The sequence below is a fragment of the Macrobrachium rosenbergii genome, chromosome 55 (assembly GCF_040412425.1).
Source record: "Macrobrachium rosenbergii isolate ZJJX-2024 chromosome 55, ASM4041242v1, whole genome shotgun sequence".
In the NCBI taxonomy this organism is placed as follows: Eukaryota; Metazoa; Arthropoda; class Malacostraca; order Decapoda; family Palaemonidae; genus Macrobrachium; species Macrobrachium rosenbergii.
The window spans coordinates 73,315,717-73,341,936 of record NC_089795.1 but is presented as its reverse complement, the minus strand read 5'-3'; the positions used below and the strand labels follow the sequence as shown (position 1 = coordinate 73,341,936).

Below are 26,220 nucleotides of genomic sequence, written 5' to 3'. Positions count from 1 at the left end.
CAAATGTCTACAGAACAACCAATAAAATGTTCATGTATAATGTCAAAACAGATATTCACTTAAAAAATGTCATTATATTAAGCACAATTATTAAAGTTTAAGAAAAGTAAAACATGCAATTGTTAACAGTGATTTAGGCAAAGCACCTAATCCTAACCTTAAATTATATATTTTGAACTTCAGTTAACCCTTAAACGCCGAGCCTCTATTTACAAAAACGTCTCCCATAGCCGGGCGGCGCCAGAGTTAGCGCTGCCGAAAAAGTTTTTTCTAAAAAAAAAAAAAAAAATCACAGCACGCTTAGTTTTTGTATACAGAGTTCATTTGGCTCCTTTTTTGTCATTGCCTGAAGTTTAGTATGCAAACCATCAGAAAATGAAAAAAAGACATTATCAGTATATAAATATTGAATATATGACAGCAAAAAAAACTTTATACAATTGTATACAAATTGTTTGTAAGCACAACGTTAATGAGTTAATTTTTTTTTAGTTGTATTGTACAGTAAATTGCGATGATTTTGTATATAACAAAATTGTAAAATGATCAAAGCAAATACAGAGAAAATATTATCACAAAATGATGCACCAAACGAATTGGATGTAAAAATGTTTTTTCAAAAATTCACTATAAATCGAAGACAGTCCTGCGACTTCCCGTTTGCTGAAAAATGAAGCTAATTGATTGAATATTACTAGACTGCGTTTTAGCTTTTTAAAATTGCAGTTTTTTACCATTTCGTCGAGTTAAAGTTGACCGAAGTCGAATTTTTTCTATTTATCATGATTTGTATGAAAATATCAAAACTGATAAAGCTACAACCATGAGTTATTTTCTGTTGTATTGTACATGAAATTGCGCACATTTTCATATATGAAACTTTATAACGACTAATATAAAACGGTGCAAATATTACAACAACGCAGATAAAGAATTTCTGAGATGTCACGAAGTTACCAGACGTATGAAAATGTTTTAAAAATTCACCATAAATCGAAATATTGTTAGAGACTTCCAATTTATTGCAAAAATGAAGGTAAAACGATTGAATATTACTAGAATGTAAGAGTTTTAGCTATTACAATTGTTTTTTTACCATTTCTGTGAAAGTTGACAATCAAGGTTGAAATTTTGGCAGTTATCGTGATTTATGAAAATATTTCAAACTGATAAAAGCTACAACCATGAGCTATCTTCATTGTAGCCTTACATGAAATTGCGCACATTTTCATATATAAAAGTTTATGTAACTAATAATGTAAAATGATGCAACATTACGACAACATGACTAAAGAATTTCCGAGATGTTCGCCGAAACCGCCTTTAAACGTAAGAAAAAATTTTTTTTTTTTCAGAAATTCACTATAAATCGAAAATATTGTAGCAGAGACTTCCAGTTTGTTGCAAATGAAGGTACATGATTGGAATATTACTAGAATGTAAGAGTTTTAGCTTATAATTGTTTACCATTTCGGTCGAAAGTAAAGTTGACCAAGCTTGAAATTTTGGCAGTTAACGTGGATTTATAAGAAAATATTTCAAACTGATAAAAGCTACAAACTGAGTTATTTTCGGTTGTATTCCTACATGAAATTGCGCACATTTCCATATATAAACTTTATGTAACGACTAATATAAAACAAAAACATTACGCATAACGTGATTTAAAGAATTTCTAAGCAAAACGTGAAGGAAAAAGTTTTTTCAAAAATTCACCATAAATCGAAATATTGTTAGACTTCCAATTGGCTGCAAAATGAAGGAATTGATTGAATATTACTAGATCATAAGAGTTTTAGCTTAAACTGCGTTTTTGACCATTTTGCCGAAATAAAGTTGACCGAAGGTTGAAATTTTGGCAGTTATCGTGGTTTATATGAAAATATTTCCAACTGATAAAAAGCTTACAACCTATGGGTTGTATTTTGCTGTATTGTAAGGCGAAATTGCGCACATTTTCATATATAAAACTTATGTAACGTACATTATACAACAGTGCAAAAATTACGACAAAATGACGAAAGAATTTATGAAATTTTTTTGGCTGAGTTAATGTCAGGCGTATGAAAAGTTTTTTTCAGAAATTCACCATAAATCGAAATATTGTGCTAGAGACTTTCAATTTGTTGCAAAATGAAGGTACATGATTGAATATTACTAGAATGTAAGAGTTTTAGCTTACAATTGCGTTTTTCGACCATTTCGGTTGAGTCAAAGGATCAAGGTTGAAATTTTAGTCGGACGGCACGCCCACTGCACCCAACAGAATTTTAGTTTCCATGATGATATGTCCAATAGGCGTTTAAGGGTTAATCAAATTTATTGATTGTGTATGGCACTTGCTAAATATGATAGGTTGGACAGTTAACATTGTGTGTTGTTGCTAACTGCTCTTTCCACTTATTTTCTGTACAACAGGAAGAGTAAATACAATATTTTGCTTTTTGCTTTGTAATTTCCTTGAGGTTTGGTGAACTCTTTTTTTTTTTAGTATGCACAGTATCTTACTTGTAATCACTTGTCTTTCCTGGGATACCTTTCTAGTGTTATTGTCCTTTGTTCAATCTTACTTATTTGTTACTCACAATGTCTGTTGCTTCCCATAATATAATGTTTCATCTGTATCAAGTATTTTTTTCTCAGCTTACTCATTCATCTCTTATATTCAGTATTTATATAAAATGCACAATGTTTTGCATTTATCTTTTCCCACCTACATACCTATTCAGGGTATTATAAAGTAACAGGTTTGTGTTGGATAAGTATAAATTCTCAAACAAGATTAAATCTTTCCATATACAACCCAGTTACTTCATGGGAAGTGCCTTCCACCCATTCCATCCTTGTTGTACCTGGTACAGACAACACATATAATAATCAAATTCACTGATAAGGTTATCTTCAGACTCACACTTAGTAAGGTGGAAAAGGAGACATCTTTTTCTATGAAATGACTAGAAATCTAACTACTGTACCTGTAATGCACATGTATGCTTTCATTTAGTAATATGCTCATATATGAAATGTTCTTAAAGAAAATAGCAAGCTCCATATATTGCAAACAGCAATAAATCAAAGTTTCTTCTTAATACCTTCAACCTCAATACAGAGCTACGGTCGACCACCAGTATTCGAGGGGGATGCGTACCACTACCCGCCCCGCGCCCCCTGAAGAGCTAAAATCCGTGAATACTTAAAAATACTTATAACTGCCTATTTTTTGTTCAAAACACCAAAAAAAAAAAACTTCTAAAAATGCTTATACTTGAATATTTTGATAGTTTTACTACAAAAAAGTATATTTAGTCACGAAAATATGAAAATACAGTAATTTGTGAATATTTCTCTATGAAAAAACTGCGAATAGGTGAATTTTCTGCGAATAATGTGTATACATGTTCCACAGAAAAATCTGCAAATAGGTGAGTCCGCAAATCCAGAACCGCAAATAGGCAGGGGTTGACTGTATTTCCACTTGACAGTGAAACTAAGTGAGAGGAGCCAAGTAAGTGGCGGGCCACTTTCAGAAGGGGAACGGTCAAACTTTAATTAATAGTAATTTTCCTTTCACAATCCTTGGGTGATCTTATCTCCAGCCACTCAACAGAAAAGCATGTGGTGGAACATGACATTTTTATAATAAAATAAGATTTTTATATCATACTTACCTGTTGTTTACATATAGCCAAATTCTCGATCTCGACAGAAAATTCAAAACTGGCGGTCCCGCTAATATATGGTCAGGTGATACGACTACCCCCGCCTCACCGGTACCTGGGATCCATTTCCATCAACAACTAATCATATTTTCTATGTCCCCTTGTCCTCATGGGAGGGGGTGGAATGAAGATATGTAAACAACAGGTAAGTATGATATAAAAATCTATTTTATTATAAAATGTCATTTTTATACATGAACTTACCTGTTGTTTACATATAGCTGATTGCCACATTGAGGCGGTGGAAGTATGGACAGCTGTAAGTGTTAAATGGAAAACCTGAGATCATCAGGCTAAGAAAAACGTCTAACTTTGGATCCTTACCCGAAGGAAGCTGTTTTCGGTTACTGCCTCTGTAACCTGCTATCCTTAGTGCAACTGTGGGCCTAGTAGCTCAGACGCAGGTTGCTATATGGAGAAAGGTCTGTTGGCCCAGCTGCCTTCATACAATCAACCAAAGCATATAATGCCCTGCTCAGGCGCACTCAAAGCATCCACCATCATATCACCCAACCATAAAAACTCACACCAACCTATTAATTAGACCTACTAGGCCTTCTAACTCTTAGGCTCTAGTAGTCGATCAAAAAGAAAATCTTCTGCACCCAAGGAAACTAAGGAGAGGATCTAGAGCCCTGGTTTGCCCATCACTGTCAGGTCAGACGCAATAAAGGGCCCAACGCATTGCAGTCTTCATATGTAGTTTGATCTGTCTCAGATAATGCGAGGCAAAAACAGACGAACATCTCCAATAAGTTGAACTTAGAATGTCCTTTAAAGCCATGTTCTTCTTGAAGGCTAAAGAAGTCGCAATAGTTCTAATTTCATGAGGCCTCACTTTTAACTAAGGGGAAATCCACATCCCTTAACCTTGTGTGCCTCCTGAATCAGTTCTTCAAAAAAGTGAAATCCCATTTTAGATAGAGGGTTCTGGGTTCTTAGTTGAGCACCATAAAAATCATGAGTTCCTTCTTTACACTTCTGTCCTGTCCAGATAGAATTTCAATGTTTGACCGACAGAGAAGTCTCTCTGTTTCTTCCACTCAAGGAGGATAGGCTAGAATGGGAAATTCCTGGCTATGGATTACTAGGGTTTTGCCCTAGCTAGGAAACCCAAGGTGAAGGAAACTACAGCCTTATCCGCACAAAAACCAACTCTTTGTCCAGAGCATGAATCTCACTTACTTCTTTGCCGAGGCCAGTGCCAAGAGAAAGAGAGTTTTTAGTTAGATTCCTAACGGAGCAGGAACTCAAAGGCTCAAAAAGATTTGGAGGTAAGCCACTTTAGCACCACATCCAAATTCCAATGCGGCAAAATTCCAAGAGATTTGCCTTAGTGGTAGCAAAGGATTTAAGGAGTTCTGCAATTGTCTTGTCTGAAAAGATCTATACCTCTATTCCTGAAAAATTGCCGCCAGCATACCCTCTATACCCCCAATCGTGGCTGAGCCAATTTCTTCTCCTCAGTGCAGAAACAAAAGAAAATCCGCAACCCGGCTTAGAGTCAGAAGTGGAAGACACTCCAGACTCGAGCACCACTCCTGAAGCGCCCACTCGCTTGATAGACCTTTTGTATTTGAGGGCCTGGTTGATCTAGCCACGCCTGCGCCACTCTAATTTCTAGAGAAGCCTCCTCCTGTAGAGTCGCCGAGTTCGAACCCTGTCAGATTTAGATCTGACGGGTTCCTGTGGAACTTTCTGCTGTGCAACTGGCACAGAAGGTCTGGTCTGAATGGCAACCTCCTTGGCCAATCCACTACTTTCTCCAGTAGCTCTGGGAAACCATGATCTTCCTGGCCACCATGGAGCTATATGATCATTGACACACCTTGTGCCTGAAACTTTTCAGGACTTTCCAGCATCCTGAAGGGGAGGGAATGGATAAAGGAAGAGACCCGACCAGTCCAGGAGCATGGCATCCACCGCTAATGCTTCTGGGTCTGGAACAGGAGAGCAAAAGAGAGGTAGTCTGCGGTTTTCCTCTCAGTAACAGGTTCAACATGGAGTTCCCAAACCTTCCACAGGCCTTGCAGACTTTTCTGGTGGGGGGTCCATTCCGGCCGGAATGACCTGGAGTGACCTGCTGAGGATATCCGCCCTACGCTGAGAGCTCCCCGGATGAAGCGAAAGTTACTAGCTCTATGTTCTTGGTTGCCGCCACAAAAGCAGGTCTTTTTGGCACTCGAACAGAGAGAAGGAGTGAGTGCCTTTGTTTTCTTCACGTACGCCAGAGCAGTGGAGTTGTCCGAGTGCACTACTATCTTTTGTTTTCCACCAGAAGCACGAAAATGTTCCAAGGCTAGATGTATTGCCTTCAACTTTCGCGATTTATGTGCCAATCCTCATGGGATGAAGACCAATTGCCTGACACTTGAAGATCCCCAATGTTGCTCCCCAACCCTCGTCTGAAGCGCCGGAGAACAACATCAGGTCTGGGTTCCTCTGTCTCAGTGACAAACCTCGATCTAGTTTGCTCCTGTCGCTCCACCATGACAGGTCTTGCTTACTTGAGTGGATAGAGGAAAAACAAACGAATCCGTGTCTTTCTTCCTGTTCCAGATCTGCTGTAGGAAGAACTGAAGAGGTCTCATGTGTAGCCTCCCAGACTGGCCGAACATCTCTAGCGATGAGAGGGTGCCTGGGTGCTGCCCATCCATTCCTTGGCAGAACAAGTCTTGGCTGCCATCAGGTATCCTCACTTTCAGCAGGCATTTCTCGATCCTTTGAGACGCGGAAAACCTGAAAAGAACTGAGTTCATCCAACTCCCAAATAAGTCAAGTCTTGAGATGGAGAGAGCTGTGACTTTGGAAGATTTACTATGAGTCCCAATTGTCGGTAAGAGAAAGGGTCCTTTGTAGGTCCTTCATGCATTGGCCTTTTGACGGAGACCGATCAGCCAGTCGCCGAGGGTAAAGGGAAATGTGAATTCCTCTAAGTGAAGCCATTTTCACTGGAGCCATCATCCTTGAAAACTTGGGGGCTGTGATAGGCCGAAGTAAAGAGCCCTGAATTGAAAAGCCCTGCCTCTGAACACAAACCGTGAGGAATTTCCTTGATCTCGGATGGATAGGTACATGAAAGTATATTCTGAGATCGAGAGGGACACCATCCAGCTCCTTCCTTCAGGGAATTGATAACCGATTGTGTGGTTTCCATCTGAATGGTGTTTGAAGCACAAATTTGTTCAGGGCGCTTTACGCCGAGGACTGGTCTCCCATCCTCCTGACGATTTTGGAACCAGAAACAGACGGTTGTAGAACCGGAGATGAAGGTTCGAGGACTGCTTCTATGGCTCCTCAAGGAGGGAAGTAATTTCTCCTCCAACACCACAAGTTTCTCTGAGTCCCTGGATGATACGTTGAAGTCTACTGGCGAAGACTTTAAAGGAGGACTCTCTGAGAAGGGAATGGTGTAGCTTCTCTCAGAACGTTGATCACCCAGGTTCTGCTCCTGGCCTCCCAAACTTGCCAGAACGACTGTAGTCTGGCTCACGACTGCTGCATGAAGGACCCTGAACTCATCGGTTGGTACCCCTAGCTTTCTGGGATGAGAAGAGAATTTTCCTCTCCCAGCACGGAAAAGTGGGCCGAAGGAGCACCTCCTGAGCTGGCCTAGAGGACAAGGGAAAGAAGGCTTGGGTACTACTGAGAAGGAAACCTGGGTCTTTTCGGCAATGAGCCAGTAGGTCTTGAGAACTTCCGTGAGAGAGCCTGAAATTTCCAACTAACGGGCGGGAAAAAGGGATTCCTTTAAAAAAAGGAGCAAAAGAAGAGCAGATTTCTGGTTCCTGAGACCTCTCGACAAACTAAATCCAATGTGCTCTTCTTCAAAATGCCGGTAGCAGTCACTGAGGCAATTTCTGACGTTCCGTCCGATGGCCTTGTCCAGGCAGGCCAAAAATAGCATCAAGATCTGTGTAGCAGTCTTGGGGAAGATCACAGACTTCTCACTATCCTGCTCAAGGCCCTATAGACCAGTCAATAAAAGAAAAGATCTCAAGATCCTATAGAACTCTTCACCAGATGGTCAATTTTCAAGACGGTAGTTTCACTTTTGATGAAGAAAAAGCTGAGCGACGGGCAGAATCCACAAGGCTGAGAAACTCTTGAGAGGAGGGGTGCAGAGTCTCCCAAGGAAAAGACTTCCCAGTCTCATACCACGAACGAGACTTAAAAGATAGTTGAGAGGGGGAAACAGAAAGATGTTTTACCCTGAGATCTTTTCTGCTCAACCATCCTTCTTGCCTTCGGAGAGCTCTCTCCGAAACAGACAGGACCAGCTTCAGAAATCTAGAGGAAGGAGGTTTAAAATCCTTGGCAAACTGGGCATGAGGTGGAGACGAAGGGGAAGCTGGAGCAAAGTCTTCTTGAAAGTTCTTCAAAAAGTTGTAAGAGATGCTTAAAGTTGAAGTAGGAGCAGACGAACATCATCTACTCAAACATCGAAACTGGGAGAGAATTTGAAGCAGTTGGAGCACCGGATAGAAACGCTCGGGAGCCAAACTCATGCTTATCCTTCTTATCGCCGAACGCCACCGAGGCGCCAAGAGCCCGAATTCGCCAGTTTATCCGGCATGAGCTTGAGAGGAGTCAGGAGCCTTAGAAGATCCGAGAGCCAAAGAGGCCAAAACCATGGTAGCGCGAAGCGCAAACATTGTGCGCCTTGGAAACGTGCAGCTTGAGAGGCCGCCAGCAAAAAGTAGCGCGTGAGTTCGCCGGGTGCGGGCGGAAGGGCGCCAGGAGCGCGACCGAAGCGGAGCCAGGCGCTGAGCGGAAGCGGAGTCAGGCGTAGAGCGAAGCGCGCTTGGTAAAAGCGTGAGCGGGCAGACCGAGCCTCAGTTGCAGAAGGAACCTGAAGAGCTGGAGCTTTAAAACCTGAAAAGTCTCAAAATCTTGTCCAATTTGTCTCTTCATGGTGGCCAGAAACCGAGGCATAAAGCCGACTTGGGATCCAACGGAAGGGAAGTCACCATTTGCATGCTAACAGGAGGATCCGCGCCGCTATTTATCCAGAAACGTACATCCGGGACTGCCTGAAGAAGAAGAGATCTCTGGGCTATCCCAAAAGCTACAAGACGGAAGAGGAGAACTATCAAAAGGTTTCTTTGATAGGAACTTGACTTGAGAGGAAGCTCTGTGTCTCTTTCAGCGTGGCTCACTAGACTCTGACTGCTTCCAACTCCTCCTCGACGAAACAGAAGCAATAAGAAGACACTCCGCACGCTTTACTATAGCCGAGCTGCAACAGCCTGGGACGCAACAGGACTGTTAGAGGGGAGCAACTGCTCAGAGCAGACCCCACCGCCTCCCTTCGGCTGCATGTCTCTCCCTGAGCCCTGGGAGCCGGACAGAGGCCTAGACCTAGAGAACGAGGGGACGAACAGTCACCCCTCCACAACACTCACTCAGAACACTCGATGTCTAGACATCGACTCACATCCTGGCCAATCTTTCATCGTAGAGAAAAGAGCCGAAATCTTACCATCAAATTCTGCCCTAAGGTCTGACACGGTAGTGGGTTCTGGAAACAACAGGTTCCCGGGCAGGAATAGAACAGGAGGGGTAACAGGAACAGAACAAGAGGCAATACTACTTCCTACTTGGAGGAACTTGGCAAGCCCACGTGTTCTATCTTTTACTTAATTTTGCTCTGATACTTAGCCAACTTTACAATCAAGCACAGACAAAGACGAACATTCATCACATCTATCCATTCAACAATTTCCTCTACAGTTAGAGCAAGAGTGAGGGTCTATGTTAGACCGAGACATTCGAAGTTTTACAACCCTGGCAATATCTAATTTGAGATCCTGAATCAGACATAACTAGAAAAAATCTCAAACTAAAGCCAAAACAAGCCAGAACTGTCAAAAGTGGGTACTTTCACCAAAGAAGAAACGAAAAGCACCGATGAATTTCTGAAGAGGAGCAGACACTAGTCGCCGGCCCCGACAGAGAAAATATGATTAGTTGTTGATGGAAATGGATCCAGGTACCTGCAGAGGGCTGCAGTCGTATCACCTGACTCATATAGCATGGACCGCAGTTTTGAATTTTTCTGTCGAGATCGAGAATTACAGCTATATGTAAACAACAGGTAAGTTCATGTATAAAATCGTCATTTTTTGTACAGTCTATACCAGTTGCAACAAGAATGGGACAGGAGGAGAGCACTTTCCTAAAGCAATACGTTTCTATATGAAAAAATTGATTAAGTTGCTCCTGGTAAAAAGAATGGCTTAAATTCTATGAAACATCTAAAAATCTGACAGCAATTCACAACAAGACAGTATTCAGAATCAGTTTCTAACAAAAATTAAAGCTCTTGAAAGATCCTCATTTTACCTGCAAAACAGTATCATAAGTTGCAGATGTTAAGGCACCCTTCTTCAGTGCACCTGGGTCTGACATTGTTCTTTTTGCAGTACTGAAGTTCTCTTGAACTATACCTAAAAAAAAAAATTACATTATCATTAAACTACAAAAATATAAAAAATAAGGACATTCACACTTGATGGTCAAAAGATGTTTATTTTTAATTACTTAACACAAGGTTTCATGATTAAAACTGAAAATTCAACATAAAAAGAATAACACTACGTGAAATTGAAGAGAAGTGACCAACTAATGATGTGAGGAGGCAAAGGATCAGGAAAATAATGGTTTTTATGATAAAAGAATTTTTTTTAGGTACTTACCCTCTATCAATTAGCTTTATCTGCGACTACTTAGGCGTGGGTTCAACAAATGTTAAAAATGAAACAATCACTAATGAACGTTCCCAATAGTTACTCCCCCACCTCTTGTAGGGTGGGGGGTAAGACAGCAAATATTTCGGTTGCTTATTCTACTCTTAATCTCTTAAGAGGGGAGGAGGGAGGATTTCAATGATAGAGGGTAAGTACCTAAAAAATTGATTTTATCATGAAAATTGATTTTATCATTGATTCTAAGGCTAGCAAGAACACAATCTTGAAGGTTAAACCTCTGTTTGAAGCATCTCTCAGGCACTATGTAGAATGAGAAAGTTGCCCCACTCTGGATGCCTGACTCTGTGAGGTAAGCAAGATTGCTTGAAGCTCCTTGTGGGCACTGATACCAGGGGAATGGCCATCTAGGGCAGGTTAAGTAGGACACAGCGCCTAAGGATGGATTAGCTTAGGTGTTGGTTTACTTATAGTATGATGCAGGTAAAAGGGCTTTGTAGTATTTCTTACTCCAGAAAGTTGTTTGCTGCCATATATAGAATTGCAATTCTTAAATCAACACTGCTGTCTTTGGAGGATAATGGCAAATGTTTATGGTGACATCATCTGATAAACTGATCATTCAGTATTAAGTCTTGGAATTTTATGAGTTGTTCTAGGTCTTCAGCTGCAGTCATGGCTTTACCATCTTACTCCATAGTGGCGTGGCTGTTGAGCCGTGGGTCGCCTCTACTTAAGCGGGGGCTTTGCAACAGAGGAAAAGCCTGATGGCTAGCAAAGTATACAAAAAGTGCCCTTGCCCTGGGCACAGTACCAAAATTAAAAACAACCAGACAATGATGTCACCTACTCTCAAAACACTTAAAAAAAAAAAAAACACCACAACCTATCCACTAAGACTGGTGGATATTCCAGGTACACTTTTTTTTTTTTTTTTTTTTTTTTTTTTTTTTAGTTTAACCAGACTGTAACCCCAGGCTCACCAAAACTCGAAAACCCTACACCAAGGCACAAGGATAGTAGGAGAAAAAGAGTGCTTCCTAGTTCCTCACCCAATACCATGCCAACCACTTATAACGACCCCAAGGTACTGCAATCATTGAACACTGTTTCCACTTCCTTCAAATAACGAGAGGCGAATAATGGAAGTCAGGGACATATGATGCCTGAGAGCCAAAGAGGTAGACACCGCTCTAATATGAGCTTTCACTTTAAAATTTGGCAAAATGTGCCTCTGAAATCAAATCTCTCAGGAAGAATGACAAGGCATTCTTTGACAAAGGATGAGAAGGGTTCTTAACCAACACCAGAGGTTACTGGATGGACCCCTGATCATGTCTGTCCTATTTAGACAGCATCTAAGAGCTCTGACTCGACAAAGTTCTCTCTCTTCTTCCTCATGACCAAGATTATCCATTAAGTTCTTAATAGTAAATGAATGAGGCCAGGGCTTGGACAGATTCTTGCTCTTAGCCAAAAAGCCTAGGGTGAAGGAGCAAACTGTATCTCCTTGGAAGTAAACAAGCACCAGAGGTCTCTTTTCTTCAGTACTCTGAAGGTAAATAGAGCGGAAAGGTCTAGAGAGCCATCTCTAATGGCTTTGTCAGCACAGGACAGAACTGCGAGCCAGTCTGAGGTGATACCTCCTGCTAGATCCTGGTGGTCCTCGGTTTTTGGTCCTCGATTTTCATGGCCAGTGCGCCCACTGTCCAAGCCAGGAAACTAAAGACTTCGAAGACCTTAAAAATGTCTTTGATTAGATGATCTAGTTCTGCAGAAGAAAAAATTATCTTCACCGACGAGAATGCAGAACAGCGAGAAGAGTTGATTAGACTAGAGAAGTCCCCATGGGAGGAGGCAACGACTCCCAAAGAAGGAGCTTTGCTGGTCACGTAAGATAAGTACCTCCTGCAGATTAAATGAGAGGGATGAAAAGTGAAAGACACTTTGCCTTCTTCCCTTCTGGCTGAAAGCCAGTTTCCCATCTCCTTGAAGGACTTCTTAGAGGACAAAGAAAGCACCATCTTGGGAAGTCTTGTCCTGTCGTCCAGTTGATTCCTCATTAAAAAGGTCGAAGCAGGAGAGGATGGGATAGCTGGGGCGAAAAATGTGGGAAAATTCGTCGAAAGGTACCACAGTAAAGCAGCAAAAGCTGAAGGAGGCACAGGTTCCTGGTTGACCTCTTCCTCTTCTGAGGAGACCAGGGACAGGATATCATCCTGAGAAGTCTTGGGAATGGAGGGATCTTTCTTTAACAACTCCATAATTTAGGCTAAATGCTGCTTAATAGGAGCCAGAATCAACTTGTCACTGTCCAAAGGTGAAGGAGATGACACTGTAGGTCTAACTGGAGGAGGCGAAGGAGACCGCAGTCTTGGAGCAGACAAAAGAGGCAATGGGCACCTGGGAGCAGGCACCGGGCACTCAGGAAGTGGCGCCAGATGTTTGGGACGTTGGACACTTGTGAGTTATCGCTGGCACTTGGGAGCCAGGTGAGGGCACTTGGCCGTTGAACGCTCAGGTGAGAAGGATTCTGGACTGTCCTATGTAGACAGAGGTGGATCACGATGGACATGGGCTGGGACAGAAGGGTCCACAGCGTAACTACAAGAAGGCTGGAGACTGCTAATAGACTTCTCATACCGCTTAATAGGTAGCGGATCTGGATGGCGACCAACATCCTCGGAAGAGCACTTAAGCGGTAGGGAAGAGTCTGGGCACCGTTTGTGGCCCCTCCTGCCCACACTGTAGTCATCAGAAGAGCTTGAGGATAACTGATGAACATCCAAAGACACGGCTTTCCAATGGCTGTCTGCCAACACCTGGGACTCTGCAACAGGAGTGGCTGAGGGGGCGACTACCCGTGGGCAAACCCCACCGGCCTCCCTTGGACTTTCGGTGTGTCTTCTCCCAGGTTTAGGGAAGCAGGAAAGGGACCTTGGTCTAGGAGAACTGGCGGAACGGATAGCCACCTCCTCCACTGGCACTGCACTTACTCGTCACTTTATCCCAGAACACTTTATCCATTATCACTTTAAGTGAAGCTCCTAACTCTGCCACTGTACTTACTACAAGGTTAATTTTCTTATCAAGCTTGGATTAGAGACTAGCGATGGCATTAGGGTTGGAAGTAAGGAGCCAAGCATGGGAGTAGGAGGGCAAGGAATAGGAGAAACAGTATGAATAGGTAGTAGGGAGAACAATAGGGCTAACCTCTAAATTAGGTTTAGGCGTAGCTTCTACACTAAGAGAATGTCTCTCAGCTCCAGAAGTCGCTTTCCTCTTCCTATCTCTCTCTAATCTGTCTAAGTGAGACTTAATCTTCCACTGCTTACTATCCCATGAAGAACATTCATTACATTTACTACAGATTGAATGAGGATCATAGGATGCTTTTGTGAGCCTAGTTTTACAGCCTTCGCTGCAACAGCTAGAATCTGAAGTTTCAGAAAAAACTAGGAAATTACTAAAAAATTTGATAATAAACAATCAATAGCTTGCTGAGCAACAAAAACAAAGTACAGGCAGCCCCCACCCATCAGTGTCGGCAAGCGGTTTACCGGCGCTATTATCGCTGATTTTCTGTTAGCGGCACTCGGCCGGGAACGGAGCCCCTGTTGTTAACCAGGGACTGCCTGCAATTGTACTTCACCAAATCGGAAAAGACAACTGAAAAACAATAAAAAAAAAAAAAAGCTGCTGCAAATGGTGCTGATGTGTATACCAGAGCCAGCAACAACAAACCGAGCTTACCAGTCAGGTTGTTTCCGGCGTTCCCCGAAAGTGGGTGGGGTCTGTCACTTACACAAAACAGAAGCACTACTGCAAATTTTCCGAAAAGTTGCCGTGGGAGTTAGAAATGTTAGCTATGTAACTACCTGGTAAGTTGCTTATATGAAAACCTTGGTTCCCTACCTTAGTGCCCTTTACTGCTAGACGGGGGGGGGATAAAGGGTTAACCATTTATTTCTGACAGAAGTTAATGTTAAATCTGTCCAAATCACAAAAAAATGCCCTAGAAACTACCTTTTATATTTATACTTTATTACAGGTTTAAAAGTAACCTTTAATGCTTAGAAGTAATATTCTAGGCTAGCCTAGCTCTTATGTATAATTCAAGTTGCCTGATTCCTTAAAGTATAAAGCTGTCAAAGAAATTTTAATAAATGTTTTGTTTTAAAACATACACTACAGACACAGCCTCCTGATGAACAAAACTCCATAAAGCTGAATGAAAGCTCCAACAGAATTTAATGATTCACCAACAGTGGGTTGAATAAAAGGAAGCCTGACTAGTGCAATACTGTAGCTCCCTAGGAAGGGTTAGGCAGGACTCTGCCCTAGATTGGGCTATAGCCTAGGCTAAAAACAAAGGCTAAATGCAAATGGTACAGCCTCAATAGCCTGATCTTAGCCAATCTATGCAAATACTATAAAACGTATGGCAATACTATACTTTACTTTCTCATCAACATTGAATTTAACATCAGAAATTGGCATTTTTTTCCATATGGAATATAAGGGGCAAGAGAATGCTGTGAATTTATTGGTAAAATTGTACAGGCTTGCATCATTTTCAAAGTACATTGTCACTGTATTGTGGGAGCTTCATTCCAAAGTTCTTGAACATCGGGCAGTGATAGGTGTTAGCAGTGTATGAACTACACAAGAATTGGTTTTTGTTTTTCTACAATTATGATTTCATACATTCTTATGCTAAAATAAATAGATATTTCCACACTTCAGGGATTTTCCACAAGTTTGTCTTCCGTGTTGGCTGGGTTGCCTGAACTGAGATATGATTTCCTGAACCATCAGGCCTCAGACCTTACTATTCTTCCAAGTCCATGGAGTCATCCCTTCTGACATACAATGTCCAGTGACAAGAATTTTTCATACCGAAGTCAATCAGTGGGCTCGTAACCATCAGTTAAGGTTCATAATTAAAGGAAATATAATCTACAACAAATTTTCTGGGAATTTTCTTGGCACTTTTATTATCATTATTATATTCAGAAGATGAACTGTATTCATATGGAACAATCATCAGGGGCCACTGACTTGAAATTCAAGCTTCCAAAGTTATGGTGTTTATTTGAAAGAAGTAACAGAAGGTACAGTAATAAGAAATACAGAGAGAGGATCAGTTATTAGAAAAGAATAAATTAATAAATAAATAGATAAAAATGTATTTTAGGGTGGTAATGCACTGCATCTTCCCTTCAGCTTTGAGGTTCCATTCGCACAAAGTCCTCAGGAACTGAAAAAGTTCAACAACAAGGCACATTTACTGCATATTGGTGCTGCTGTTCAGCAAATCTGGGTGCTCTCAGCAGAAAAAGATAAAGGTGAATGACATCCCTCAACCTCCTACACCTTACATAATATACACTGGAAATCTACACGATGCATGTGGAAAGTGCCTACGGCTGCATAACTGGCTAACAATAATTTCCATGGCCTACTAGGTCAGGTTAAGATGGAGATTTAAAGTTTGCCAACTTTGACCTCTGGCCAAATAGACCTAGTTTTCCAGACTAGATTAGCCTAAGATGCAATAACGTATTTTACTCTAAGACTTATGGTATCCCAAGTCAGGTTAGGTGGGAGGCAGAGGTTTGCCAGGTAAGGATCCAGTCCCTAGTTAGGATGGCTGACAGAAGGTATGTTAGATTAAATTTGTAAAACTGTCCTTACTACTGTATATTCTAATGCCATTGACACACATGAATTATGAATATTTTAACTAATTAAGCTGTGATTTATGTATTTCCTACCTTTCTGATGGGTGCAAGCACTGGTTCTTTGTTTTCCACAACCTATAATACCTGGTTTCATGGGGAAGGGAAAACAAAAATTAGCATAAGCGGCTGCACCCACAATAGTAGACATAAATGTATAATGCACAAGATAAACAGCTGAAGACAAAATGTACAACTAATGTATCTGATGAGGTGGTAAAGTATTTTAGTGTTACCAAAAGGAAGCTATGGTACCGAACCTTATACAACCTGACGTAAAACTGAAGACTATTACCGCAGCCTGGTTCCAGCCAGTCACCGACTGGAATATTTACTGCCTTGTATTTATGAATTTGTATGTTTAGCCCATTTTGCATGTAAAATGGTTGTAATTCTAAATACTAGCTCCGTGCCTGTTTTTACCTTTGAAACTGGTTTTTTCTACAGTTTTAGGGCTTCTGATACTGGCAGTGAGTTTGTTTGTTGTCGGCCAACTGTTATTTGCCCCCTAACTCTACTCAACAGTAAAGGGGGACTGTGAAAATTCGGGGTTTTGGGTGGGGAAAAACACAGAAATGGAGCAGACATGTTTACGTTGGGGAGCCGCCCTCTGGAGGGGAAAAGTGAGAAGGAGCCATTCGCCAACAGGAGGAGTTAAATGCACTTCACCGTGTTTAGCACTGGCATCAGGGGGGGATGGAATGTCCCTTCGCGTCTAGTGCTGGCCCTGGCGGGGTTACCCATCACGTAACAAGTTATTGCACTTGCCGGACGGGATATGAACTGCTCCAAACAGACATACCCATGCTCTATCTTGTGAAGATCGTGTATGGAAACCCCTAGTTGGATGGACTTCAGAGGTTAATTAAAGGTTAATTACATTCATGCAACAAAAATTGAAGACAAATCCATAATTACCAACAAAAAAACTGTAGAAAACATCAAGTTAGAAGGAAATCGCCGCCGTGGAGCTACTACTTAGACCTACCAAAATGGTAGTTATTGAACCAAAGGGGTGCAGTAGTTTTCTTCAGTTTTACCCAACCTGATACCATAGGCTAAGCAAAGAAAGGATTCCAGCTGGCAGAGGCCACGATAATCTAATCTGGTAAGATAAAACTGTAGAACTATATAGTACCTCCGCGGCGGCAACTGCCTTTTAACTTAACTTTTTCTACAGTTTTTTGGTTGCTAATTATGAACTTACCTTTAATTTTTGGCGCTCGAGTGTAATTAACCTGTAATTAACCTGTAATTAACCACTGAAGTCCATCCAAAATGGGGTTTCCATACGCGATCTTCATAAGACAGAGCACGAGTACGTCTGTTTCGAATGGTTCATATCCCGTCCGGCAAGTGCAATAACTTGTTAACGTATGGGTACCCCGGGCCAGTACTAAACATGGCGAATGGACATTCCATTTGGTGGACAACAAACAGATGCACCGCCAGTATCAGAACCCCTAAAAGTGTAGAAAAAACCAGTTGAAAAGTTAAAAGTTAAGTATATCTTAGTTTAACCAGACCACTGAGCTGATTAACAGCTCTCCTAGGGCTGGCCCGAAGGATTAAACTTATTTTACGTGGCTAAGAACCAATTGGTTACCTGGCAACGGGACCTACAGCTTATTGTGGAATCCGAACCACATTATAGCGAGAAATGAACTTCTATCACCAGAAATAAATTCCCCCAATTCTTCATTAGCCGGCCGAAGACTCGAACTAGGGCCTAGCGAGTGCTAGCCGACAACTCTACCGACTCGTCCAACGATGAACTGTTGACAAGGTAGAAACAGGCGCGGAGCTAATATACAGAATTACCGATAAAACTAGTGCTACACTTGGATAATTTTATGCTTCAATTAAAACAGTATTAAATGTACCATGCTTTTTTCCTTGGTCGATATCACTCGAAATATGGGAAAGACCTTAGGCTACAGTAACTGGGATGTAAACCCTAGTGTAGCCTAAAGTAGGCTAAGGTTATACTAAGAACATAATCAGGCACATACTAACATTACATTAACACCTGTTAACTACATCGACATGCTGCTCGAATCTGTGGAACGTTAACTACTACACTGTCATGATAACCAAACAACCCACTTACATTCGTATTTACGTAGCTAGACTATTATCCGTTTCAGCTGATCGCGTTCGTGTACAGCCGCCTTCCGATGACAGTTCACAGTTCTGGCGAACGTCTTCGTCAAACAAAACTTTACCTGAGGTTATTTTTTTTTATATAAATGGGATCGTTGTAATACTTCTTAGCATTTGCTTTTCGTTTTCTTTTTTAATTGTAATTAGGATTGATGAATGCCTGAAAACACCGTATATTTTTCGAGGTCCTCCTTTTGCCCATCATTTGAGCCATCCGACGTGTCCTATTTGTTTGTGTTGCAGTTAATAGTTTCTTGATCTTCCGTGTCATAAGCGCTTTTAAATACTTTAGACTTTAGTTAATTCTTAAATATCTCCAGGTTTAGCATTGTCGTAGTTCTTGGGGGAATGTCTTAATTTTATCAGCATTACGTAAACAAGTATGCTTGGGAAGTTTAAATGCGTGCATAATTTTTACTGCATATAGTAGATTTTTTCATGTCTAACAAAAGCTCTAGTTTCTTCTGGCATTTAGAGGCTGCAGAGCTTTTTTTTGTACATCCCGGTATTTTCAGACATTTTAGTTCTATTACTGTAGTTTACATCCAGCAATTATTGCATTTCTACCATAATTTGTTACCTTACCTCCTGCATTTTTCACCGATCTACTCCTTTTTAATATCTATAGATCTACTTTACACATACGCTTGATGTACTCTGTACCTAATTCAACATTGTGACAACTAATGTCTTCAACAGTAAGTATTTTTATTTTATTTTATGTTTCCTGATATATTTTACTTTGTCCTTTTCTTAAATTATATATATATATATTATATATATATATATATATATATATATATATATATATATATATATATATATATATATATATATAATATATATAATAAATATAATATACTTAACATTTATTATTTTTGGTATGTTTTGCTTCTCATTGCCATTTTCCACTATTTCTGTCTTCTCCAGATTGATGAATGAATGTTGAACACTGCAGCACTGGCATTGAATCTTGTGATTTGTTTAAATACCAACCATTCAGAGTTAGTGTAGCCTATCCTTTGATGTTTGAATGCTGAACACTGCAGCATTATTCCTGATTTGTCAAATACAAACCATCGGTCTTTACGCAGGAATTACCTTCAGAGCAAGCTGGAACAGGCTATTCTACACAACAAGGTTGTTCAATAGTTGAATTACCTGTGGGAGGGGTGAGGGGCTACCCTCATCACCTCCCTTTGCTGAGTAGCAACTACTCTCCTTCCTCTGCCCGAATGTTTGCTGGCTGTTCTGCACTTTATCCTGGGGTTTCCCTGTTTTGTTGTGCCTTGTGTGATATTGATATATCTGCGCTTATTTTCTTGGATTTTTCTTTTGAAATATGCCAGTCCAAAATTCATTGAAGCCTAAACCCCGCCTTTGCCCCGGTGTGGGGATGCAGAGGTGTAACTGCTTCCTTTCATCCATTGACGTAGACTGCACCATTTGCACAAAATGCTGCAAATGTGTGCTCCATTACTGATCTTTGTGTTGAGTGTTGTGACTGGTCCCCAGAGCAGTGGATGCGGTTTGCTGGAAAGAGGAAATCCAGGAAGGCTGCCCACCCGTCTTTGGAGGGGTATTCTCCTCCAGGACGCCGAGTAGCTCCTTGCCTCTTCCCATGCGACTCCCCATTGCTGCTACCTCGTCTAGGGGAGAGATCACTCCACCTCGATCCTGCTGCTTCAGGAATGTGTGGCTTGCGTGGGAGGGCAGAGGCCGATCACGATCTCTCAAGGACTTCCTTTGATTGGTCGGGTTAAGAGCAATCTCCCCCTGGGCAAAAGGAGGTGGCCCTACTAACCCGTCTTTTGCAGGTCTGGGAGAGATCATTAAGACATTTCAAGAGCTTGGGAACCTCTGGTCCTCCCTAGGTCTTCCTGGGAAGCCATTGGGCAGTGCTTGATTGCGCACCTTAGTGCCTCCAATCTACCACCTGTCTCTACTGCATCAGTGACTGGAACTACGGTCTCAGTTATGGGATCCAAGGGAACCATGACTATGGTCATGGCGCCCTCAGTTATTCATCCAGTCCCATTGATGTCTACGCTCCCTCCGATGTCTCTCGATGCCAAGGATCTTCTCCTGGACAAGTTGTTGAAGAGGTACAAGTGTGACCGCAAGAGGACGTCGAAGAACAGAACTATTAGCCTTCCTTGTCATCATCAGTGTCTTCTTCACCTCCTGCCCTTTCTCCTTCCAAGGGTCCCATTATGTGGACAGACCCAAGGAAGGAAAAGGCTGCTTCTCTCAACTGTAAGGAGGCCTGTTGGCCCTCTCACAGCATGTCTTCTTCCACAGAAGAAGCTTTGGGATCTCTACAGCTCTCCCTCGTCTCTGGATGGGGAACTCGTGTCTCGGGTCTCCTGGACATCTGAGGAGGGGAAGCAGCACGTGCTCGGGTCAGCCACGATGCGGCTTCCACGAGCCAAGTCCGTGTATGTGGATCTCCATGTCCACCGACATCCAAGGCGCCGATACCAGACAACGAATGTCGCCTGTGTCTAGTAAAGATCCTTCTGCTGCACGGGGTTCCAAGGATTCGTCCTGGAAGCTCATCCCCATCACGGACCTCTGTGTAGCAATGTCATTCATTGCACGCTCCTGTGCCTCGGATGAAATGAGTGTGCGGGTCTCCCCCGACCCGTCCTACTGAAGCTTCTTCCGCCCGGGCTCCAACGGACACGCACAGCTGTGGTAAGCATTCACAGTCCATAGACTGGGATACAGCCTACAAAGCGAGTGTGAGTGTGCAGCATGCAGGCGCTGCCCCCACCCCCGGAACTCCGAAGACCCGAGACGTGGCTGTCATGAGCTGCACCTCAGTGATTGGAGGACAGGGTCCCATTACAGTGATGCTGACCACAGAGTCCACACACCTGACAGAGCATGGAGGAGATCCCCCGTTCAATTTTCTTTGCGCTTAGAGGCCTCGGCCTTGAAGAAGATCCCAGCACGTCGTTGGGACAGCCCATGCTCTCCCCTGAGAGTGTGCGATCATTCTCCCAGGGGCAGTTCCCACTCATGTTTGCTTGAGTGAGTCCACTCTCCTCAAGAATGCTTCCGGGCTCGTTTTCGGGAGCTTGTGCACTCTCCCAGGGACAACCTCCATTGAACTTCGAGTGATGGGAGCTCTCCCAGGCTCGTGCATCGATTGTCATAGCTGGTTGGCAGTTGCTCACGGCCTTCCTCTCCTGCTGAGATTTCGGCCTCCGGCAGGACCGGGGAGGGTGCTATGCCCCTCTCACATGTTCCTTCAACCTCCTGGGGTATAGTAATAGGAACCATCCTTCAACCTCCTGGGGGTATAGTAGTAGGAACCATGGGACAGACAGGATTTGAGTTGGTGATCGGGATTTGGCTTCCCATTGCAGCCATTTGTACACCCTCGGTTCCGGTTCTAGGACTGGAACGGACATATGCACAGGTGTCAGAGAGGGGATGTGGGGGTTCTGATGAGGGTCTCTCACCTTGAAGCTGTTTTATACAGACTTTGTTGGCCATTGTACCAAAAGTATTTCTATCTGTCTAAGTACTACCACTATTGCAGACCTGACATGGAAAGACATTAGGACCTTTGGGGACCATGTTCGTATCGTGGTGTCATTGTTATCATACTGAGGACTGTAGGCAGTAATTACTGCCTGCATTTCCCACTCCTGACAGGAGTAATATAACAGCATGAGAACCAAGGAAAAAGACTTCAGACACCCTTCCTTGACTGAAAATAAGTTTTAGAACTGTCTCCAGATTAGTTGATAGATATAACTGTTCAGACAAGAAACTTAGGTATCTATCAATACACGTCCGATATCATTCCCAGAATACTTCAGACACGTATTCTAAAGGTCCAACATCTGATAGGTCTTATCTTCTTACCTTTCTCGGTAATGAAGAAAGCAACTAGAAATGAAAGAGATCAGTGTCTCGATCAGTTCCACTGTCCTAATCAGTAAGATCTCATTGATACTGAAAGTGCAAGTGGTTTAGCATAGCTAAGAACCATCGTTCAAAATTCCACAAACATAAAAGTTCTTTTTGAATATTAAGGAGGAGATCAGTCCTCTAAAGATTAGTTCTCTTGTATACTGTTATTGGTATTGAAACCAATCTGGCAGCAGAAACTGATAAGGTAAAGTAGGCATGCTCAATCACTTCACATTGCCACAGAAGACGAACTCCTGTACCCGTACATGGACATAGACTCCAGTGAGGAACTTGTTTGATATACATCCCTCATCCAGGAATGTGTCTGATTGACATCTATGTTGAGCATGCTACTGCAACTCCATTCATCAGCACTGTATACAGAGATGATAGGATAACACCAGGGGATGTCCTATGATAAGATGATCTATGCAGATACATGCTAAGTACTCTACTGTCAATTTGTACACTGTCAATGGACTTCACACCGTCGACAGAGGAGATGTCTTAGCACTGTTAGTGGAATGTGCATTGTCAACAGAGGAGATGTCCTATGAGGAGATCCCTTATGATGACACAAGTTCAGTATGCTACTCAAAAGAGGAGTTGCCCTATGAAGATAGGACACGCCATGATATACAAGGAGTATAAGAATTTTTTAAGCCAAACATTTATTACAAGAGCACATGTGGAAGAGATTGGAGTTGAGAACCCTGTTATGATAGATGGGCAGATCTTAAAGGAAGTACAGCATCTCCATTTTCTTGGGGATGCACTGAACTGTAAAGCAAGCAATGAGAGAGCAGCTGCAATAAAGCTGAAATGGAGATACAATAAAGCTAGACTACTGGTAAATAAAAATGTCCCTTTAGTAAAGGTGGCACCAATTCGTGATGGGCACATACGGCTTTTACTACTCTATGTAGGCAAAACCTAGGCACTGACAAAGAAAGTGGAGGAGAGTTGAAGTGCATGACTAAAGAATGGTAAAGCAGGGAGATTTTATTACAAATGATAAATCATTGGGGACATACACAATATCAAGAGGCTGAATAAGTCTGAGATCATCACGACTGTTATGATTTGGACAAGAGATGAGAGGGGATGAAAAAAAATTGGTCAGGGAAGCAGGAGACAAGGAAGTAACAGGATGAAGGCTTGTAGGAAGACTCAGAATATCACTGAAAAAAGAGATAAATGAAGACCACGGCCTGATGGGTGCCCAGGCCGAAAGAGCAAAGGGATATTAGAAAAAAATCATTTTACATCTAACCCCACAGAGGGAAAAGCAGACTTAAAAATGCTTATGATGATGCACAGTTCTCCCTACCAACTACCTTTGAAAAGGAAAAAACTTTCCATTGGCTAAGACGGCCCATATCTAAGCTGAGGAACTGCTACCACATTATCGCACTAAAAAAGCAAAATAAAAGATTTAAGTATAATAATTATATAAGGCAATCGTTCTGAGAATAATAAAGTCTAGTGATCCCCTTGAACAAATCAGCAAACAAATAAGAAGTGAGACAGGCTGTTGCCACTTTTCTTCTCTCTTCTACTGAAGACTGATACATCTGGGATTTGGTCTAACACACAATGTGGGCTGTTTTAAAAGTAATGGGTTTGCAATGAAACAATTAATTTGATAATAATGTAATATCTCAAAATAATCTAGTCTTACTCAGATGTGCTATCCAAATGTCCAAATGTTGCTACAAGACATGGCACATAACTCTCCTTCTCTTGAGGTTTGGAACAAAAGTACTTTTTCCCCAAATTCTGTAGTACATGAAGACTTTTCTCTAAGACTATATATAAAAGAAAGAATAACATGAGCTTTCCGTTAGGTTTCACCCCTTTCAGGCCTCAATTTACTTTTCCCTGCACAATCAGCAGTTGTTTGTGGATCTACTTGTGAAAATTAAAATTCAGATGAATACCTTCTGGTTTTTTTATAGTGTTCAGATGTTGATTCCAAGTATATCAACTCTTTCAGGTTTTCGTTGTTTACCAATTCTGAGCCATTATTATCAAGTTATTTCTTATGACAGAATACTGTTTTGGCTGGGCGTTACTATACAAGAGGATGGCCATTATCCCATAATAGTTTTCATAAATTCTAAATTTTGTTCCTGATGAAACATAAATTCACTTCACTGGAATTTGCTGACATAATTTTATGTCACCAGAATCTGTTTGGATTCACTACATATAACTGCAATTCCGTAAGTAATCACTTTTTAAGGCAGTGGCCTAAGATACTCAGAAAACATGTTGGTAAATCCAATGATGCTTATTGTTGTGCAAAAAAAGCAACAGTTTTCAGTTTTATCTCTGCACTATTTACTTATTGGCAGGACAAACAAAGCATCATTAGTCAAACCAAAAGTAATTCTTTACAACTCACGACTGGATACACATCACAACATATAGAAAGACGTCAGTACATTTTGTTTTTTTCACTAAAGATGTAAATGCATGGAATCCACTACACAAAACCTACAAGTATGATAAAAATGTTATTCCTGCAACTAATACTAACCAAATGTTCAAAGTTTTATTTAAATAATTTAGTTACTGATTTTCTTACAGGCTGTGAACGGTGCTCTGAAAGATTTCTTTCCATATCTTTATCTTCCAGCTATGTATGTTTTCAAAGTACAACACATACTACTTGTGACTACACAGTGACCACTGGTATACAATCTGTCTTCAAGAAGGGTCATCAGCATCATCACTGCTTAAAACAACAATAACAAACTGCTTGAATTCCCTCTTGAATACCAAAATATTTTAAATAATCAAACAAGAACTTGTAAGTTAATGTTTGGTTGGAGCCTTAATTCTTAAGCAAATTTTACTCACAAATAAAACTTGAAAATCAGAAAGACAATATACAGCTTCGTAAAATCTATTGGTGTTAATTCCAAACAAGAGATCTAGTACAGTATGTTTGCTATCTGTATATACAGAGCATAATGCCTAGATGGTGACAAAATGACATACCTTTAGAGCCAAAATGTCTTATGCAAACACAGTATCTGTAAGAAGATAACCTCTACTTGTTAGCATATACTCTTCAAGAAGATGGACTGATTGTAAAGTATTAGCAGTATGAAATCTGCTGAGTAAATCTAATTTCTAGTTTACTCCCATATTGAAGCCCAGTCTCCTATGCCTTGAGTTATCTGTGGCTAAACTGTCACCTGTTTAACTCAAGTTTCATGTAACCACTGATATCATGTATAAATAAATGACTGGAAGTCTGGGTGTCCATAAGTATAGGGGGTAAAGACACTAAATACTAAAATCACTTAACAAACAACCACTTTATTCCTGTTTTTTATCACCACTTTCCAAAAATTTATCCCACTTCTTGAGTCTTTCCTCTCTTTGAGAATCTGTCTCCTCTATCCTGCAAATAAAAATTAAATCATTATTATAATGCTCAGCTACAGACAATACAGGCAACCAGCACTATAGGCTGGGTTAGGTTCCTCAAAAATAGACTGTCAGGTGATCAACTGGATATCCCAATTATAACAAAGGTTTCAAGGCGTTATGTTCTTAGCAATTAAAAAATATTACAGAATTAATCAATTAATCATAAATGATTGTCCTTTATACTAAATAAAACCTATTTGCAATAAATGGATGTAGTATTACCTTTTACAAGGAAACAAAATTATTCAAAGAAAAGAAATTGAGTAGTGAAGTAGATAAGAAAAATTAATATGACCAGACATGAGATATTACAGTATTACAAAACTACAGGGCACTAATGCATCACTGACAATTAGTAACTTACTCAAACATACGCATAATTAAATAAAAAATAAATCATTTAACCAATACAAAATTACATAACCAAAGAGAAGTGTAAAGCAACTGAAATTAAATGATGGTCAGAAAACAATGAAATGATTATTAAATGATGGTCAGAAAACAAGGAAATTATTATCC

General features: G+C 41.1%; 2 protein-coding genes across 5 annotated transcripts in view; both read right to left on the bottom strand.

The window, feature by feature from the left end:
• The window catches only part of LOC136835408 (man(5)GlcNAc(2)-PP-dolichol translocation protein RFT1), a 43,667-nt gene extending 25,243 nt beyond the window's left edge, over positions 1–18,424 (bottom strand). For 2 of the 4 annotated variants that reach the window (XM_067098898.1, XM_067098901.1), the window contains exons 1-2: positions 18,278–18,424; positions 10,065–10,168 (exon numbers count right to left, since the gene is read on the bottom strand). In XM_067098898.1, the coding sequence (XP_066954999.1) occupies positions 10,065–10,130 (66 nt within the window). In that variant the 5' untranslated portion in view covers positions 10,131–10,168; positions 18,278–18,424. Of the gene's footprint in view, positions 1–10,064; positions 10,169–16,203; positions 16,255–18,183; positions 18,203–18,277 lie in introns of those variants that run through there. The other 2 variants (XM_067098899.1, XM_067098900.1) reach the window with 2 other exon arrangements.
• Positions 18,425–25,562: 7,138 nt separating this feature from the next.
• barc (RRM1_TatSF1_like and RRM2_TatSF1_like domain-containing protein barc) overlaps positions 25,563–26,220 on the bottom strand; it is a 364,827-nt gene continuing 364,169 nt past the window's right edge. The window contains exon 10 of the mRNA XM_067098896.1: positions 25,563–25,672. Coding sequence (XP_066954997.1) covers positions 25,588–25,672 — 85 coding nt within the window. The 3' untranslated portion in view covers positions 25,563–25,587. The remainder of the gene's footprint in view (positions 25,673–26,220) is intronic.